The 14,730-nt window shown below is 45.0% G+C and overlaps 1 protein-coding gene across 15 annotated transcripts in view; it reads right to left on the reverse strand.

The window, feature by feature from the left end:
* The window catches only part of SLC37A3 (solute carrier family 37 member 3), a 65,081-nt gene that overhangs the window by 17,831 nt on the left and 32,520 nt on the right, over positions 1 to 14,730 (reverse strand). For 10 of the 15 annotated variants that reach the window (XM_074036138.1, XM_045388249.3, XM_045388246.2 and 7 more), the window contains 5 exons: positions 12,201 to 12,284; positions 9,005 to 9,150; positions 5,738 to 5,834; positions 1,850 to 1,934; positions 1,057 to 1,235 (listed from right to left, as the gene is read on the reverse strand). In XM_074036138.1, coding sequence (XP_073892239.1) covers positions 1,057 to 1,235; positions 1,850 to 1,934; positions 5,738 to 5,834; positions 9,005 to 9,150; positions 12,201 to 12,221 — 528 coding nt within the window. In that variant the 5' untranslated portion in view covers positions 12,222 to 12,284. Of the gene's footprint in view, positions 1 to 1,056; positions 1,757 to 1,849; positions 1,935 to 5,737; positions 5,835 to 9,004; positions 9,151 to 12,200; positions 12,285 to 14,730 lie in introns of all 15 variants that reach the window. The other 5 variants (XR_012432932.1, XR_012432931.1, XR_012432930.1 and 2 more) reach the window with 2 other exon arrangements.

Here is a 14,730-nt window from a genome sequence, read left to right on the forward strand (position 1 = left end):
AATAATTTCTATTCCATGGGAAGGGGAACTGAGACTCACGGATGGGTTGCGTGACTTACCCCAGGTGTCACAGAAAGTTAGTGGGTAAGCTGGAAACATAACCTAGGCCTCTTAACTTCCACTCCAGTGCTAGAGCGCCCGAAACATCAAGACAGAAAAACTGCAGAAGGGATTTAGTGTAGACGTTAGAAGGCTTTCCTGACTGCACAGGCTGTGGAAAACACTGGAATGCATGACCAAGAAAGACTGTGGAGTGCTCTGTTCTGGACCCTTTAAAAGCAGGCAAGCTGGGCGCGGTGGCTCACACCTGTAATCCCAGCATTCTGGGAGGCCAAAGCGGGCAAGGAGGTCAGGAGATGGAGACCATCCTGGCTAACACAGTGAAACCCCGTCTCTACTAAAAATACAAAAAATTAGCTGGGTGTGGTGGCAGGCACCTGCAATCCCAGCTACTTGGGAGGCTGAGGCAGGAGAATCGCCTGAACCCGAGAGGTGGAGCTTGCAGAGAGCCAAGATTGCACCACTGCACTCCAGCCTGGGTAACAGAGCGGGACTCTGTCTCAAAAACATAAATAAATAATAAAAGGGGCAAGGCAGACTTAGGAACCATTCACAACCCTTCTTCTTGGTCCACATATAATCCTATAATACTTTGAAAGGCCCAAAAGTAGACATTAAAAAATATCAATTTTGCCTTTTTAGTCACATACTAGATCAGGGTCAGGAAAGCAGGGCTCTTTGGCCAAGTCTGGCCACGCCTAACTGTCCCATGTTTTCTGTGACTTATTTTGCTCTACAGAGCTGAGTAGTGGGGAGACTGGATGGTTTCCCGAAGTCGAAAATATTTACTCTCTGCCTCTTCATGGAAGGTTTGTCAACCCCTGCATTAGGGATCAGATAAGCTGAGGGGCACGAGACAACATTCCTCAGAACATATATTCCTAAAATAAAGTATCCAAGACAGGCTCAATACTTAGGGAAGCTTTATCCCAGGCAGAGGGGATGTCACGGGCTCTCACACCTCCCTGGCAGTGGTGAGATGTGAGTGGCTCTTACCGGTATGACTCCAGGAAGGCAACACGCCTGGTAGAAGCTTATTGCCTTGACTTGGGCAACAGAACTATCATCTTGGATTGAATAATTCGGCTCATATTCCTCTTCATTTTCACCACCGTTAATTAATGGCCTGTGTGAGTCTTCTTCAAAGTTTTCTTCTGCCTCAATACCTGAGAGACCTAAAACAACAGCGACAGCCACTGTTTATGGAGAGACCACCACGTGCGAAGGGCTCGGCATACATCACTACTTATGGGGCGATGGGGCGATGTTATTTTTATTTCCATTTTACAGAAACAGCAACGAAAGTCCAGAGACCAAGGTCAACTAAGGTCAATTAAAGTCACACAGTCTGTCTAAAAATCCTGAAAAGATAGAAGAATTGTACATCTGTTTGCTTCTGTGGTTTCGCTTGTATGTGATCTGTATTTAAGTACAGGTATCATTTTTGTGAATCATTTTTATGGATGAAAAGAAATGTTTCAAGAAGTGAAATTAGAAATACATCCATGTTCATTCCTTGCCAGTGTCTCAATTATAAAAATCATTTGCAAATGCGAAGATTTTCCTGTATCTACAAAAGATGTGCATCACTCCCCTCAAACACGTCCAGCTGTGCCAGGGGCTGGCTACAATGTCGACAGGACTCAAACGGCAGTACTGTTCTCCTTTCACTCACTAAAAGGAGCTCAGAGTTCTCCTAGGAAAAAAGAGATTCGATTTTTTTGGCCTCAGATTTCCTTTTGGCCATAATAGTAAGACATTCGGAATAGAAGGGACGGCTTCTCCTCACCAATTTCTTCTGGTGACACCAGGAGTCCAAAGAAGATAACGATCCCACCGGCAAACTGCACAGACGCCGTCACCAGAAAGGCATACTGGAGGAGAGGGGGAAAGGGGGTCCTTACATATCTGGGGACAGTCATCACAAGCATATTCAGTAAAGGCAGGTGGGGGGAGGTGGGGGTTGGGGAGAGGTGGGAAGGGAGACTGGTAAGCAAGGCAGCACCCAGTGCTTCTACTGGGCCAGGCGATGTGCAAAGTGTTCTACTCGTGTTTTCTCATTTAATTCTTCCTGGTGATTCTATGAGGCTCAGAGAGGAAAATTAAGGTCCCCTGGATACTAAGTGGTACTATTATGGTTGTGAAATTAGGCTAGCTCCAAAAATCTAGTTATTTGTATCACATAGCCTCCCATAAAAGACAGTATCTGCCCTCGAAGGTATTACATACAGTTGAAGGGATTAATACATGAAACAATATTATAAAGCACCATGTAGTTGGATAAATGAGAAGGCCCAATCCTACTGAGAAACACATACAGGAATCCAGACGAAGGAAAGAGCTGAAGAGGCTGAAGCAGTAAGACACTGTCTTAGGGAAGAATGGAAAATGAAAGCCAATTGTCCATCTTTCCAGGCACATGGTAAGCAAAGGCACGGGGTGGAAGGAGATAGAAAGCTTACTGCACGACTCAAGGAGAGGGCTTCTGTTAGGGTATAATAGGGAAGAAAACTGATTTGGAAAGGTGACAGGTAGATTAAAGACTTTCCATCATCAGGCTGCACGGCTGAATTTTTATTTAACAGAATGGAGCCTGATGTGGACACTCTGAATTTTTAAACCAGTGAGTGACAAAATTAAAGCAGTGTTTCCAGAAGTCAAATCTGAGAGCAGCACAGAAGGTGAACAGAAATTTTCATCTGAACCAACTACATAATCCAGGGGTGAGGCTAAGAAGCCTAGAATAAAGGTGGCCATGAACAAAGGGAATGAAGGACTTCTCACTGACCCTAACTACACCAAAACTCTTGGTGAGCTGTTTAAAAATGTATCCACTTTTTATTTTTTTTATTATTATTATTTTTTTTTTTTTGGAGACGGAGTCTCGCTCTGTCGCCCAGGCTGGAGTGCAGTGGCGCAATCTCGGCTCACTGCAAGCTCCGCCTCCTGGGTTCACGCCATTCTCCTGCCTCAGCCTCCTGAGTAGCTGGGACTACAGGCGCCCGCCACCGCGCCCGGCTAATTTTTTCTATTTTTTTTTAGTAGAGACGGGGTTTCACCATGGTCTCGATCTCCTGACCTTGTGATCCGCCCGCCTCGGCCTCCCAAAGTGCTGGGATTACAGGCGTGAGCCACCGCGCCCGGCCAAATGTATCCACTTTTTAAAAGAGCAAACTTACTTTTAATAATTTAGGTTTTTGAGTAGGTGATATATTCACATGATTCAAGCAACAGAGGAATAAGATATACAGTAAAGCTGGGCATGGCGGCTCACGCCTATAATCCCAGCACTTGGGGAGGCCGAGGTGGGCGGCTCACCCAAGGTCAGGAGTTCGAGACTAGCCTGGCCAACATGGTGAAACCCCGTCTCTACTAAAAATACAAAAATTACTCAGGCATGGTGGCATACACCTGTAATCCCAGCTACTCAGGAGACTGAGACAAGAGAACCCCCTGAACCCAGGAGGTTGCAGTAAGCTGAGATCACACCATTGCACTCCAGCCTGTGTGACAGAGTGAGACTCAGTCTTGGAAAAAATAAAAAAATGTACAGTAAAAACTCTCCCTCCTACCCCACCTTCCCTATCTGCTCAATTCTCCCAATTTTCCCAACATATAACCATTGCTGTTCATTTTTACTGCCCAGAAATCGTTTTGGAAACATACAAGCTAATACAAGCATATTCTCTTTCATTCTTCCTTCTTACAAAAACGGCATTCAATACAGTTTTACACCCTTGCCGTCTTCACTTAGCACACTATTTTTTTTTTTTTTTTTTTGAGACACAGTCTTGCTTTGCCACTCAGGCTGGAGTGCAGTGGCGTGATCTTGGTTCACTGCAACCTCTGCCTCTCAGATTCAAGAAATTCTCTGCCTCAGCCTCTGGAATAGCTGGGATTACAGGTGCCCGTGACCATGTTTGGCTAATTTTTGTATTTTTAGTAGAGACGGGGTTTCACCATGTTGGCCAGGCTGGTCTCGAACTCCTGACCTTGTGATCCACCTGCCTTGGCCTCCCAAAGTGCTGGGATTACAGGCATGAGCCACCGCACTCGGCCCACTTAGCACACTTTTGAGATTGTTGCAGTGCACTACTCTGCAACATTCTGGCATTATAAACAATGCCAAAATAAAGAACCTTGCAGATGTATCATTTGCATGTGTTTCAGTCTATTCATCTGTGTGAATAATTCCTGGAGGTGGAACTGCTCAGTGTGTGTAGCTGTAATTTTGATAAGATACTGCCTTTTTGATCCCTCCACGAGTTAGTGACTCTGTTAGTCTTTCGATTGTAATGCCTGTCTCTTCAGGTTCTTACAAGTACAACATGTTTTCAAACTTTTGGATTTTTACCAGTCTAATAAGTATAGAGTATAGTTTTTCTCCCCCCCTCCTTTTTTTAAATAACATAGCTTTAATTTGCATTTCCCTGCTAAGTTCTGTAAGAACAGAGATTTTTGTCTCTTTTGGTCAGTTCTATATTCTACAGTTCCAAGAGCACATATGGGGAGTTAAATATTTATTAAATGAATAAGCAGTGAGTAGAATATTTTACATATAGTTACAAGCCATTTCTATATCCTTTCCATAACTATACATTCAAATTCTGTATCTTTCTGTTGTTGGTCTTTTTCTTAAAATTCATGGATGCTCTTTACATATGAGAGGGATTAGCCTTTGTTTTTGGTGGTTTTTTTTGTTTTTTTTTGAGACAGGGTCTTGTTCCATCACCCAGATTGGAGTGCAGTGGTGTGTCTTGGCTCACTGTACCCTCCAGCTCCCAGGCTCAAGCAATTAATCCTCCCACCTCAGCCTCCTGAATAGCAGGAACTACAGGCACACACCCCCACACTCAGCTAATTTTTTTGTTTTTTTGTAGATACGAGGTCTTATTATATCACCCAGGCTGGTCTTGAACTCCTGGGCTCAAGTGATTCTTCTACTTCAGCCTCCCAAAGTGCTGGGATTACAGGTGGGAGCCGCCATGCCTGACCCAGGTTAGTCCTTTATCTGTAACATCAGTTGCAAATACTTCTCAACTGGTTATATGTCTTTAGGCTCTCCATAGTGTTTTTGTTATGAATAATTTTTTATATTAAATAATACTGTGGCCATTTAAAACTATGTAGAACTGTGTCTGGATAATTTTTATGTGTTTGAATATATCAGAAATGTGTCTACTTTTAATGAATATATGAAAAGGTTGTCTACTTTTTTTAAAAATTATTTTTGAATGGAGTCTCACTCTGTCACCCAGGCTGGAGTGAAGTGGTACGACCTTGGCTCACTGGAACCTCCGCCTCCCGGGTTCAAGTGATTCTCCTGTCTCAGCATCCGGAGTAGCTGGAACTATAGGCATGCACCACCACACCCGGCTGATGTTTGTATTTTTTGAGTAGAGATGGGGTTTCACCATGTTGGCCAAGCTAGTCTCAAACTCCTGACCTCAGGTGATCCGCCCACCTTAGCCTCCCAAAGTGCTGGGGTTACAGGTGTGAGCCACTATGCCCGGTCAGAAGTTTGACTACTTTTAATACAAGCCTTGCCCTATCCAGACACAGTTCTGCATAGTTTTAAATGGCCACAGTATTATTTAATATATAAAAAGCAACACACATGTGCGCACACACACAGAGAGAGAGAGAGAGAGCATGAGAGCTAGAAAACAACACCTACCTCATAACCATACTGAAGAACAGAAGAAGCTAGGCACGCTCCCAAAATGTTGCCCACAGAAGCACAGGCACTCCAGAGACCAAAAACAACTCCTCGTCTAAGATGGAAAACAGTGGGAGACAAAGGACCACGGTCAGAAGAGATACTCTGGGCAGTTCAAAATACAAAACAGCCAAAACCACCAAGGTGCATACTACCAAGACTAAACACGCTATTTTAAAAGTTTTTTAAAATACACTAAAATGGGCCGGGCACAGTGGCTCACGCCTGTAACCCCAGCACTTTGGGAGGCCAAGGCAGGCGGATCACCTGAGGTCAGGAGTTCGAGACCAGCCTGACCAACATGGAGAAAGCCTATCTCTACTAAAAATACAAAATTAGCTGGGCGTGGTGGCACATGCCTGTAATCCCAGCTACTTGGAAGGCTGAGGCAAGAGAACAGCTTGAACCTGCAAGGCGGAGGTTGCAGTAAGCCGAGATCACACCACTGTACTCCAGCCTTGGCAACAGAGCAAGACTCCGCCTCCCCCCACCCCCCAAAAAAGCTATATCCAGAATGTAAGGCACTCTCAAAACTCAGTAAAATATGACAACAGACAATGCAACAGAATGGTAAAAAGCATGAATCTACAATCATCTCAAAATACAAAGTCTTTGAAAAGTGGGCAAAAGATTTTAATAGATACTTCACACAAAAAAATATGCAAATAAGCACATGAAAAAACACTGAATTGGCCAGGCAAGATGGCTCACGCCTGTAATCCTAGCCTTTGGGAGGCCTGAGGTGGGCAGGTCACTTGAGGTCAGGAGTTTGAGACTAGCCTGACCAACATGGTGAAACCCCGTCTCTATTAAAAATACAAAAATTAGCTGTGCATAGTGGCTGCACACCTATAATCCCAGCTACCTGGGAGGGAGGCAAGAGAATCACTTGAAACCAAGAGGCGGAGGTTGCAGTGAGCCGAGATCACACCACTGTACTCCAGCCTGAGTGACAGGGCGAGACCCTGTTTCAAAAACAAAACAAAGCAAAAATATTTTTAAAAAGATGCTCAAGTCATTAGACATGAGAAAAATGCAAATTAAAGTCACAATGAGATATCATTACACACCTATTAAAATGGCTAAAATCAAAAAACACCAAGCATGCCAAGTGCTGGGAAGGGCACAGAGTAATAAGAATCCTTATGCTGTGCTGATGAGAATGTAAAATGGTACAACTACTTTGGACTGCCAGTGTCTTAAAATGGTAAATGCACCCGGGCGCGGAGGCTCACGCCTGTAATCCCAGCGCTTTGGGAGGCCAAGGCGGGTGAATCACCTGAGGTCAGGAGTTCAAGACCAGTCTAACCAACATGGAGAAACCCTGTCTCTACTAAAAATATAAAAAATTAGCTGGGCGTGGCGGCAGGCCCCTGTAATCCCAGCTACTCCGGAGGCTGAGGCAGGAGAATCACTTGAACCCACGAGGCGGAGGTTGCAGTGAGAGAAGATCACACCATTGCACTCCAGCCTGGGCAGTAAGAGCAAAACTCCATCTTGGGAAAAAACGAAAAAAAAGGGAAATACACACCTAACATATGATCCAGCCATTCTCCTCCTACATATTTACCCAAGAGAAATGAAAGCATATGTCCACACAAGGATTTGTACACAAATGTTCCCAGGAGCTTTATTTGTAATAGCCCAAAACTGAAAACAACCCAAATGTTCATCTACAGGTGAATGAATAAACATGAATAAATTTCTAATTATGCTGAATAAAAGAAGACACAAAGGCTGGGCGTGGTGGCTCATGCCTGTATTCCCAGCACTTTGGGAGGCAAGGCAGAATAGCTGAGGCCAGGAGCTTGAGACCAGCCTGGGCAACACAGACCCTTTCTTTACAGGACAAAAAAAAAAGAGTACATACTGTATGAATCCATTTATATATAAAATTATAGCTGGGCGTGGTGGCTCACACCTGTAATCCCAGCACTTTAGGAGGCTGAGGAGGGCGAAATCACCTGAGGTCAGGAATTTGAGACCAGCCTGACCAACATGGAGAAACCCTGTCTCTACTAAAAATGTAAAACTAGCCAAGTGTGGGGGTACATGCCTGTAATCCCAGCTACTCAGGAGGCTACGGCCGGAAAATTGCTTGAACCTGGGAGGTAGAGGTTGTGGTGAGCTGAGATCGCACCATTGCACTGGGCAACAAGAGCAAAACCCCATCTCAAAAAAAAAAAAAAAAAATTGGCCGGGTGCGGTGGCTCAAGCCTGTAATCCCAGCACTTTGGGAGGCTGAGGCGGGTGGATCACGAGGTCAGGAGATCGAGACCATCCTGGCTAACATGGTGAAACCCCGTCTTTACTAAAAATACAAAAAACTAGCCGGGCGTGGTGGCGGGCGCCTGTAGTCCCAGCTACTCGGAGGCTGAGGCAGGAGAATGGCGTGAACCCGGGAGGCGGAGCTTGCAGTGAGCCGAGATCGCGCCACTGCACTCCAGCCTGGGCGACAGAGCGAGACTCCGTCTCAAAAAAAAAAAAGAAAAAAAAAAAAAAAAAATTAGCTGAACGTCGTGTTACACGCCTGTAGTCCCAGCTACTCAGGAGACTGAGGCAGGAGAATCACTTGAACCCGGGAGGCGGAGGTTGCAGTGAGCGGAGATTGCCCCACTGCACTCCAGCCTAGTGACAGAACAAGACTCTGTCTCAAAAAAAAAAAAAAAAAAGGAAAAAAAAGCTACTTGAAGGTTTAGGGGAAAAAAGTACCCCATTTGATCAAGCCCCAAAGTCTGGTGTTCTTCATCTGAATCTAATTAGAGCCCTTGTTACATGACCTTGGGCAGGTCACATGAATAACCTTTGACCTCAATTTCCTTATCTTTAATATAAAAAGGTTAAATAAGATCACTCTCAAAAATGGGCAGGGAAGGCAAAACCCAAAGGAAGATACACGACAGATAGCAAATGAGATTTTTATGTTCTCTAAAGAAACAATGAGTAAAATAAAAAATTGAGACCTCCTGACTTGGCCCACACTCAGAATCTGCCCACAGCCCAAAGAGTAGTAGGAATGTGTCTCCTGGGCCGGATCACTTCTAGGGCCCACACCATTTCCAACGCACACTGACGTGAAACTCTCTCTCCCTGAACTCCTCTGACTTGCTAATGAAAGATGTGGGTGATATCTAAGGCATCAAAGTAACTGACTTTGACAAATCTGAAAAATTCATCATGGAAACCACTTAAACAGAGAAATCAGAGAGGAAAGAAGTGGCATACCCGGCTTTCCCAAACCAGTTGCCCATAATAGCAACCACACAGGGCCAACCGGTGGACTGCAGCAGGCCGTTCACAATCCACAGGCAGCAGTACAGCCATTTGTTGTAGAAACGCAGCCATTCTGTGAGCGTGCCAAAGACAAACACCTTGAAGAGGAGGAAACAAAAGGAATATGTAACAGCCACACTGAAACTTTCAGGGGATGCCACTCCACCCACTTGCTTCAGAGTAGAGACCACATGAAGGATACACTCACACAGCTAGTGCCTGTAAGTCATGTGGCTGGCATCACAGGGGTCCTGCTCAGAGCCACAATGAGGAGGCAGCCGCCCAATCACTGCCCACCAGAGCGGAGGTGATGTCAAAGACGTGAAGTCATTAAGCTATCAGCGCTCCAACTGACATCTTCCAAGACTAAAAAGTGAATTCCTCGTTTGACATCTATTTCCATCTCCTCACCCTCAGACTGTGCATGTGGAGGGAACAGCAACCTCCAGAGGGTTGCTGTGAGGATGGAATGAGCCCAGGGAGGCCACCTTCCCCGGAACAGTGCCAGGCGCCGCTCTAGGCAGAGGCACGGGGTGAGTACCAGCCACTGTTATGGCTGCAGCTCCTGAGTTAATCAACGAAAGCGAAACCTATCGAACTTGTGATCTGCTGAATCATTTAGCAGCTTTCATCAAGGGGCTGCTTTTTTCCAGGCATTTTGCTCAAGTGGACATTTTATCTACAGTCGAACTCTATTTTGAGAATACTCTGCATGATTAAAAAATAGCATGTATAATACTGTCTGGTTCCAGTTATAAGACATTCTAGAATAAGCAAAACTGTACACAGAAAAATGATCAGGGGTTGCCAGGGGCTGGAGAAAGGAGGGGCAGTCACAAAACTACTCATTTGTTGAAAGTCTGAACAATATGCTTAAAAAGGGCGAGTTTATGTACAAACTGCAGTTTTTAAAAAATATATAAAAAGCAAAAAAGTCTGTACACAGGTTTTAAAATAATATGTTTATATGTGTGGGTGAGCAACTCATAAAAAATAAAGTGCTTCCATCTCTAAAATTTCAAGAGGAAAAAAAGGTTTTACTTACACTCAAATGACAAACACTGAAAAACAATAGTAGGCCAAACGCAGGGACTTGTGCCTCTAATTCTAGTGTTTGGGGAGGCAAAGGAGGGAGGATCACTTAAGGCCAGGAGTTCAAGGATCAACCTGGGCAATATAGTGAGACCCCATGACTAAAAAATCTAAAAATTGCTGAGTATAACAGTACACACCTACAGTCCCAGCTACTCAGGAGGCTAAAGTGGGAGGACTGCTCGAGCTTGAGAGTTCAAGGCTCCGGGATCACACTGTTGCACTCCAGCCTGGGCAGCAAACTGAGACCTTATCTCTAAAAAAAATAATAATCATAATAAATTACGGTCTAACTAAACTCCATGGTTTCATTTAATCAACAAAAATTCCTGACTAGAAGCTAGTAAACAATGACAATTAGTCAGATATAGAGGCCGGGCACGGTGGCTCACGCCTGTAATCCCAGCACTTTGGGAGGCTGGGGCAGGTAGATCACCTGAGGTCAGGAGTTTGAGACCAGCCTGGCCAACATGGTGAAACCCTGACTCTACTAAAAATACAAAAATTAGCCAGGCATGGTGGTGCACACCTGTAGTCCCAGCTACTCAGGAGGCTGAGGCAGGAGAATGGCTTGAATCCGGGAAGTGGAGGTTGCAGTGAGCCAAGATCATGCCACTGCACTCTGGACTGGGTGACACAGCAAGACTCCGTTTCAAAAAAAAAAAAAAAAAAGAAAAGATTAGTCAGATATGGATCCTCCCCTACACAGCACTTGTTTCAAACGCCTCACATACAGAAACTTGCAGTCCTCACTGCCAGTCAGGGAGAGGTAATATGCATATCTCCCTCTGAAGTTCACAGAAATCATAAGCTAGGAAACCACAGAAGAGAGACAGAAACCCAGGCTGTCCTGGTGTAGGGAATCTGTGATTTTAACCACTCCACGCCCACCCTAAGGGAAAGCAAGACTGAAACAGAAACAACCAAGCTAAGCAGCAGACTGTTTCAAGTGCCTGCAAAGAAGCAGGCACGGGAGCTCAGAAGAGAGACCGGCATTCTCAAAGAGGTGTCATTTGGCCAATCCTTGAAGGAGACTGTGAGTCGGACTATGGAGAGCTGAATAGGGGACCATCCAAGGCAGGCAGAACAGCAGGAACAAAAGCACCGAGATAGAAAGGAGCAGGATGAGGCCGGGCACGGTGGCTCACACCTGTAATTCAAGCACTTTGGGAGGCCTAGGTGGGCGGATCATCTGAGATCGGGAGTTCGAGACCAGCCTGATCAACATGGAGAAACCCTGTCTCTACTAAAAATAAATAAATCAGTCAGGCGTGGTGGCGCATGCTTGTAATCCCAGCTACTCGGGAGGCTGAGGCACGAGAATTGCTTGAACCCAGGAGGTGGAGGCTGTGGTGAGGCAAGATCACACCATTCCATTCCAGCCTGGGCAGCAAGAGCGAAACTCCATCTCAAAAATGAAAATAAAAAAAAGAAAGGAGCAGGGTGTTAGTGGCCTGGAAAGCAGTCCAGCTTGGCTGGAGCAAAGGGATGAAGCAGAGTGACAAATATGATGGGAAGGCAGGCTGGGGCCAGGGTCTAGCGAATGCCAGGCCATTTAGTCAGACTACTGATTAACTCTGCTGGTGCCTGAGGGACAACAAAGGGACCTGATTAGAATCTTACTCTAAAAAGACTCATCTGGCCAGGCACGGTGGCTCACGCCTGTAATCCCAGCACTTTGGGAGGCCGAGGCAGGAGGATCACTTGAGGTCAGAGATGAGCTTAGCCAACATAGTGAAACCCCGTCTCTACTAAAAATACAAAAATCACCCGGGCGTGGTGACTTGCACCTGTAGTCCCAGCAACTCAGGAGAATCACTTGAACCCAGGAGGCAGTGGTTGCAGTGAGCTCAGATCGCACCACTGCACTCCAGCCTGGGGTAACAGAGCAAGACTCTGTCTCAGAAAAAAAAAAAAGACTCATCTAAGTGAAAAGGCAAATGAGGGATTCGAACACTGAGGATTAATCTTACTATTCTATTCTACAGAGAAGTAGGGGGTTGACTTGGATTCTAAAATACCTGACCAAAATAATAATAAGACCTTTTCAACTTACCACGAACGCAGAAGAGCACATGCCGAAAGACAGAACCCACCGCAAATTCAACCGATCCCCAACGATGCCACTGATGAAAAGGCCCTGAAAATAAAGCATTTTCTTTTACAGCTCTAAATAACAACACAGTATGAAAAAGTAACATGCACTGAAAAGCAAATGAGACAAACGCAGACATTATTTAAAATTAACCCTTATTCACATGCCTAGGCTAGCTGTCTACAGGAGTTTCACAAACGTTTCATGAAATGGCAGTGGGCTGGATAACAGGGTCAGTAACGAAGTGAAAACAAAAAAGTTACAAAAATAGAAGGAAAAAAAATTAAAAAAAAAAAAAAAAGGAAATGGCCGTGGGCTTCTGCATACTCTACCACAAACACACCAAAATTCAGGGCAAACTTTGGTTTTACTTGATTCTCTAACTGGAAAAAAATAAGTAAGAATGATTCTAATGAAACAAGCACACAAACATATTCCATTTTCTAGACTAGATTAATTCCTGCCCATCAGTGATAAGCTCTCCCAAAGGGATTCCTCTTAGCCATCTGCACTCTGGGTTAACATGTGTTACCACACGCCCTGTAGTTTCAGTTCCAAACTTGTAAAAAGTAGAATAGAAGGTTCCAGGGCACACCAGCCGCCTGTTGAATCTGACCCTTGGGTTTCATGACATCCCAAGGCAGGGAGAGTAGGAAGGCAGAGACAATAATTAGTTGGAGACAGGTTCTGTCTTCTACTCTCCTCCCACTGAGGGGCAGGAATTAAAATGCTGAGATCATGGCAGGAAGTGAGACTGAAGACCTTAAGGGCAGCAGACTTTAGGTTTCTTCCATAAATATTTAAAATGTCTTGACTTAAAACCTAAATTCAGTTAGGACCAGGTGTTTCTGATAAATTGAGTATCTCTATATCACTAGAAAAACTTGGCTGGGCGTGGTGTCTCACGCCGGTAATCCTAGAACTTTGGGAGGGGGGAGAATTGCTAGAGGCCAATAGCTCAAGACCAAACTGGTCAACATAGCAAGAACCCATCTCTAAAAAAAAAAACATGACCAAGTGCAGTAGCTCACACCTGTAAACCCAGCACTTTGGGAGGCCGAGATGGGTGGATCACCTGAGGTGGAGTTCAAGACCAGCCTGACTGACATGGTGAAACCTGTCTCTACTTAAAATACAAAAATTAGCCATGCGCAGTGGTACGTGCCTGTAATCCCAGCTACTCGGGAGGCTGAGGCAGGAGACTCACTTGAACCCAGGAGCCGGAGCTTGCAGTGAGCCAAGATTGCGCCACTGCACTCCAGCCTAGGCGATAGAGTGAGACTCCATCTCAAAAAAAAAAAAAAAAAAAAAAAGACAAATTTAAATATGAATGTTTCTCCCTCATTATCAAGATTCCTCATCCTAAGAGAACCATGTCAGCCTTAAAGTAAATTCTATGTTGTCTAGCTGCCCCTCACATGGACTTATGCTACACAGAACAAAAGGGACGAAGAAAATCTCAATTCTGCTTTAGATGACATAACAATACATGCTTTTTTTTTTTTTTTTTTGAGATAGAGTCTCACTCTGTCGTCCAGGCTGAAATGCAATGGTGCGATCTTGGCTCACTGCAGCCTCTGCCTCCTAGGTTCAAGCAATTCTCCTGCCTCAGCCTCCCAAGTAGCTGGGACTACAAGTGTGCACCACCATGCCTGGCTAATTTTGTATTTTTAGTAGAGATGGGGTTTCACCATGTTGGCCAGACTGGTCTCGAACTCCTGACCTCAGGTGATCCACCCGCCTCAGCCTCCCAAAGTGCTGGGTGGGATTACAGGTGTGAGCCACCGTGCCCTGCCAGAATCAATACATTCTGTTTTGCTGCAGAAAGCAAAGTGACCCTAAATTACAGAAGGAAGTACAGCTCAAGATAAAAAACCATGACCATTGATTTTTCATGGCACTGATCTTTTATGTCCTAAATCTATTTATTCCTCTAGATGACTCTATAGATGAGGAAACTAAATACCAAAAAAGGTTAAGTTCTACTTTGCAACCAAGTTTAACACAGCTAGTTAATCATGGCAGAGCTGGCCTTTCCAGTAGACTGCACTGCCTCTTAAAATGGTCCCTGAAGGAAATGAGTGGCTCAAAGAGAAGCAAACACCCTGTCACCAGCTCTAGCCAAAGCCCAGTGCCCCTATCTGGGGATTTTACACAGACTAAATGAATGACCAGAGAACCATTCCAACTGTTTCTCTGTTTCCTCTTTGAAGAAAAGATACTCTTCATAATTAAACAAATAGACTGGGCGTGGTGGCTCATGCCTGTAATCCCACCCAGAACTTTGGGAGGTTGAGGCGGGCGGATAATTTGAGGTCAGGAGTTCGAGACCAGCCTGACCAACATGGTAAAACCCCGTCTCTACTAAAAATACAAAAAAAATTACCAGGGCGTGGTGGCACATGCCTGCAGTCCCAGCTACTCGAGAGGCTGACGCAGAAGAATTGCTTGAACCCAGGGGGTGGAGGCTGCAGTGAGCCGAGATTGCACC

This window comes from Macaca fascicularis, chromosome 3 (genome assembly GCF_037993035.2).
Source record: "Macaca fascicularis isolate 582-1 chromosome 3, T2T-MFA8v1.1".
NCBI classification, from domain to species: domain Eukaryota; kingdom Metazoa; phylum Chordata; class Mammalia; order Primates; family Cercopithecidae; genus Macaca; species Macaca fascicularis.